This window comes from Haplochromis burtoni, unplaced genomic scaffold (assembly GCF_018398535.1).
Source record: "Haplochromis burtoni strain Fernald_Lab_line unplaced genomic scaffold, NCSU_Asbu1 Contig_123, whole genome shotgun sequence".
Taxonomy (NCBI): Eukaryota; Metazoa; Chordata; class Actinopteri; order Cichliformes; family Cichlidae; genus Haplochromis; species Haplochromis burtoni.
Genome location: NW_024582484.1, coordinates 1,500,536 through 1,506,204, shown reverse-complemented (window position 1 = coordinate 1,506,204; position 5,669 = coordinate 1,500,536). Strand labels below are relative to the sequence as shown.

Below are 5,669 nucleotides of genomic sequence, written 5' to 3'. Positions count from 1 at the left end.
AACTCTCAGTAATGCCACAGTGATCGTTTGATATATGGAACTGCAGCGGAGTTTAGATCCAGACACGGCTAGTGACGTCAGACTTAATGACCGGATTACTCTTATTAATCTTTCTGGGTCGCAAAATAAACTTTTAACACATTTTCAGGCGAGAATGTAGCTGTGTAAACGTCAAATAACTTAAACATGTTATTGTTTGGCCTTTTTCAGTGCTTTAGTTGTGTTTTATTTGTTGGTGAGTAAATCGGTTTGACTGAGATTAAAGTTATTAGATTAAATAAAACTTTATTAATCCCTCGGGAGGATTCCTCCGGGGTTCTCACACAGCTGAATAAACTGCTGTGTGAGAACATCTACACCAGTGTCCGGTTATATTTTAGACAGCAAGGAGGAGACGGCAGGTGACGTAATTCTGAATGCTAGACCGTCCAATTTCACAGTCGCTCATTTCCGGTCTACCCGGCTTTCGGAGGACCCGGCCCACTTAGACCACAAAGGACACCCCCGGCCTGTTTCTGGTCGGACAATAATAACGGTGACATTTAACTTATTTTATCCGATAAATAAACACTGTAAAAAGTTTTTTGTATATATGTATGTACATGTATACCCCCCTCCCCAGCCCCTTTGAATGTCTCCCTAACTCTGAGGTCTCAAGGTTGGCAAGTAGGTGCTAGGCTTGGCCCACATCAGTCTAAAATTGTATGTAACCATGAATAATGTGATGCCATGTCCACCAGGAGAGACTGGACAGTATAGATGTAAAACCAATATGCCAGCAGTTCATTTCAGCTAACGAGAGGAGCAGGCATGTGTTTGTTGTGTGGGGCATGTAGTCCGTGTGTGTTGCTGTAACAGTAGTTCATGTTTAGAATAAAACATCCCAGCTCACTGATCTGATCGGGGCAACAGTGCCTAAAATGTTGCATAATGTTGCTGAGAGATCTTTTACTTTGTGGTAATCTTACATGAGTAGTTTTATGGACAAAACCAGCAGGTCATTCAGTGTTCGCTTAGTGCTGATGTGTCAGAGATGTTGGTGTAACTGAAGTAATGTTGTTAAGTCCTTAAAGTCATATTCTTTTATTGTCATGACTGTATTTGAAGCTATTTTTATGTTTGTATGATACCTGATTTATATGAAATATGACTGAAGTAAACTAAAGCCTAAAATACTCAGTCATTTGTTTAATAGTAATTTAACATTATATAATTCACATATAAAACTATGAATTGTAATTTTAAACGGTTTAAAAGCAGGTAGAATAGCATATGTAGGCAAGTATACTTCTCCTTTTATCAAGAAGCAAAGACAAAATGGAAAAAAGAAAAGAAACGGGGCAGAGTTCGATGGTTGAATCATCCGTCCCCACCAATGCCAAAACCAAATCCTTGCGTTCAGGCGTGCTCGGGGACATGTCGCCAGCGCTACGGGAAGGTTGACAGATGTGATCATCTGTCTTTGACAAAGAAGAACAGAAGCTTTGTGCGAGCGCTAGCGGGAGGACACTGAAACATGTAGCTGATATAAACCCGAGGTTCTGTTATTTGGTCATTCTGTGTTGAAATGTTTCACAGCCTAAAATTAAAAATGTGCAAAAAATGAAAAGTTAAAACTGGAAAAAAATGCACAAATGTCGCTTTTTCTACTTATTGTGTTTGGCTTTGAAATGTGCTTTTTTGAGTGAAGCGATTGATTTCTGTGGTGAAGAAAGCCCACAGCCCCCCGTCTCCTCCGTGTCAGTGCACACGTGTCCACATACTTATGGCCTGAACATCTGCACAGGTGATTTTTATTGATTTCTCTGCTGTGATGTTCAGTCCAGCCTCTGAGGATCAATAAAATGGAAACTTATGATCTGATTTGTTATCTCAGTTTGATTAAATATTCCTCCCTGTGGTTGCTATGGAGCCACTTCCTCTCTTTATTAACCATCATTAAAGTTATTTTATTGTTCAGCCCTCCCTCCCCGGCACCAGCATTAATCAGCTTCATAAAATCTGCAGTTCTTCATCGTGATGAAGGTGTTTACCCCCCGAGCAGCAGACGGGGTCGAGTGTTTGTCTCAAACTGATTTTATTCAAACCAACAATTAAAAATAGTTTCATCAAGTTTACATTCGGAAAGAATCAGCTCAGAGAAATCAAAACACTTCATCCAAACTAATCATGACAGTCTCGTGTTTCTGTACAGCAGGAGGAGCAGGAGGCTCTCAGCAGGATGTGAAGGTCTTCCAGAAGAAGTTCTTGCAGCCGGCTTTCCTCTCTCGGGGGGCGAGCAGCGGGCCGCTGCCGGCGGCGCGCTCCAGGTCGACGCGGATGTCTTCGGGCTCACCGTCGGCCAGAGGGAAGTTCTCCTCTTCCAGAGCCTCGTTCTCCACCTGCAGGAGGTCAGAGAGGAGCAGCTCTGCCAGCGAGGACCGCGACATGTCCTGAAAACACGTCAAGATGAAAAACACACGAATAACTCAGTGCGGGAACGTGAGGAGCCCAACAAAGCTCAGCGTCGGCTGCTTAAAGTGAAACGAAGTTCCTGTTTTTACTCTGTGAGGGAGGGAGGAGGGGAGCTTTGCATGATCTTTATCTCCCACCGTCTAACTGTTTTAAATAGGTGGTGGGCGGGGCTTTGGTGCCAGAGATGACCATATAGGGACATCTCCTGTCTGTGACATCACCCAGATTCAGTAGTAAAAACAAAATTGATAAAGTGAAGATTTTACTTTTTGCACAACATAATAAAATAACATTTATTTTGTGATTTAATGAAGTTATTTGTGTTTAATGTATAATTACAAACTGACTGACAGTAGTAACACTGTGAAAAAACAAAACAAATTTTATAAAATAAATCGTGATCATGATGATTTCGTTTAAATAAATTTAGCTTCTGATGTTCAGAAGTTTTTTTCTTTGTGAGTTTATGTTTGTTTGAAATCTAATTCATATATTACTATAAATTCTTTCCTGAGGAGAATTAAATGAAATAATAATGAAATTTTTATAAATGGTTTTGTTTTATTATAAGTGAATTTTTTTTATAATTAGTTTTGAAAAATGATCAAGGTATAGTTTTCAATGCTAATAGCAAAATATTTTCATTATCCATTCATTTGTATTTACTGTTTCACAAACAAACAATTTATTATGTGGGTGAAATTAGTTATTGACATTTCTGAACAGACAAATTTGTTTCGCTGTTTTGATTTCTCTCTGAGGTTCGAGCGTGTCGCTGAAACACCGGCTGTAACAACACGAGTTCAGTTGTTATTTGGTGGATAAATATTAAAGTTTTAGTTTAAACATGTTTTTGACTTTTTCCTTAAAGATTTTATGAGTTGTGTTTTGAAAACATCTAATGTAACTAAAGACTTTTCACAGTAATCTGTAAAGTTGTTCCAAAGACGATTCCTCTAAACACATCGCCGTGACCTGCAGGATATCTCGAGGTTGAAGCCAATCAGCGAAAGATGCTAACACACTTAAACCTCCAGGGGGCAGAAAACCACAAACTAAGTTTAGAGCGTGCAGCCCTGCTCTGAAAACTCTCAAGCTTTATTGTGAAAGGGTGAGCTGTGACTCCTTCACTTCCTGCTGAGCAGTTTGTGGGATGCTGAAGAAAACTGCACACATCAAAACAGAAAAAGAGGTTTTATGTCATAGTTTCTGAGTGTTTGTGAGTCTGCAGAGGTCAGACGCCGTCGTGTTTCCTGTCTGCGTGGCGTCTTCATGGCGTCACGGTGCTGCAGAGAGGAACCACGTCCTCCGTTTTACTCAAAAAGCATGCCGCGCCCTTCTCTGAACACCAACCGTCTGCACTGATCTCTACCTGCTGTGTGTCATCACATTTTAGTTTTGTCCTCTCTGCCCATCTCTCTCTCCTTTCCTTCCCACTGTCGCCGCGGGTCGTCTGATTCTTGCTGTAGAGTCTTTAGCCTACAGTGTGAACCGGTGCTGTACGAATAACACTGAGATGAAATGACCGTTCTATGTAAAGAGATGGAGGCTGTGTTCACATGTTTATGGGTGAAAGTCGAGCTGCAGAAGAAGCAGCTGATGTGGAGCCGAGGTGGAAACGTCAGTCGAGATGTGGATGCAAGAGCTGAGCGCCTGCAGCAGAGTGTCACAGTCCTGCATGATCTCTGCTGCAAACCTTCACTGGTGGAAGAAGAAGCTGTTTGAGCTTCTTCAGAACGTTCACCTCGTGTCTGACTGAAGTCACGACGCGAGTGGCTGCTGAAAGCGTCTGAAACATCACACAGCAGTAACGTTGTCTTCATCGGTCGCTCGGGCTTTCCAGACTCGACCATAAAGAATCCACAAAGGAGCGATGAGCAGATGAATCATCGGCTGATTTACAGCCGCCAAACAAACCGTTCCTCGCCCTCTCGTCATCGTCAGGAGAGCTTCACGCAGGTCACGACGAAGAAATAAAAGAAGCCCTCACAGACCGAGAAGGTGTGATTTCAGCCCGTTTGTCAGGTATTAGACTGGTTCAGGACGTGTGTAGTTAAAGTGAAGCTGAAGCGCTCTGTGATGGAGGGAAACGTGTCTCTGGATTTAAAGCCTCAGAGAGTTTTTAATAAAGACTGAAGCTTTTATTTGCATCCTTTTGCTTCCTGTCTGATTTTATTCAGTGATGATGATGATGATGATGATGATGATGATGTTTTCAGCCTCTGATTTCTTTGAACAGAGCTGAAATCAGAGCTGAAGCCCTCAAACGTTCACAGAGAACAAACCGCTGTGATTTTTACACCAGCTGCAGGTTTCTGTGTTTTTCATTAAAGGAGCTGCTTCCTGGTTATCTGGTACATTTGTTTATGGCTGTTCATTCATAAAGACAATATTCAGCCTTGTCTGCACTCAGTGATGTTTCCTCCACCTTTACAGTTTCATTACATTTAATACATTCAAACTTTTTCCTGCAGTTTTTCATTTTTCTACAAAACTTTAACAGAAAATCATTTTCAAACTTTTTAGACTCCGATTAAAGTTCAAACAGATTTTTTGAAATCAAATGAAATGGGTGCGTGTGTGCGCGTGTGTGTGCGCGTGTCGGACCTGTTTGGAGCCCAGCAGCGGGGTCCGGTGCAGCAACAGGCGGAGTTTGGAGTCTCTCTGCGCGGCGGAGGTGCAGCTGATGGAGGCGGTGAGGGAGACGAGCAGCAGGAGGAGGCAGCGGAGGCGCGAGGAGGAGTTCATCTTCGTCACGTGTGTGTCTGTCTGCGGCTCGGAGGATCTTCTGCTTCTGTCCCGTCACGGCGGCTCTTTTAAAGCCCCGCTGACGTCATTGCCCAGGGCGGTGGGGTGGGTTTGGTGATGGGTGGAGGGGGGTGACTGATGATGATGATGATGATGATGTTTAGTGAAATGAGCCAGTTTCAAATTCCTCCCCTCCCTCCCTCCCACTCACTTTGTTTCTCAGCCGGAGGCTCGCGGACAGGAGGCGGTCACATGATCAGATTTAGCACAGGGGCGTGTCCAGAATGTTGTCACAGGGGACCAAATGGGGCCAGAATTTCCAGTTTGATCGTGCTGTTGTCAAATAAGGTTGCCTGAAACAAACGTCGACGAAGAGACAGAACCATGAGCCGCGTTATTAAAGTCACTGATGCTGTGTGATCGACAGGAAGTGTCCGTAAAATCTGGGGTGCCACCAAAGGAGGGGG

General features: G+C 43.1%; 1 protein-coding gene across 1 annotated transcript; it reads right to left on the bottom strand.

The window, feature by feature from the left end:
- Positions 1-2,063: 2,063 nt before the first annotated feature.
- Positions 2,064-5,244, bottom strand: LOC102296407 (somatostatin-1-like). The gene is made up of 2 exons (NM_001287405.1): positions 5,062-5,244; positions 2,064-2,432 (listed from the first exon to the last, which is right to left on the bottom strand). Exons 1-2 carry the CDS (start codon positions 5,200-5,202, stop codon positions 2,214-2,216), a joined length of 360 nt encoding a protein of 119 aa, NP_001274334.1. The 5' UTR covers positions 5,203-5,244; the 3' UTR covers positions 2,064-2,213.
- Between the last annotated feature and the right edge of the window lie 425 nt (positions 5,245-5,669).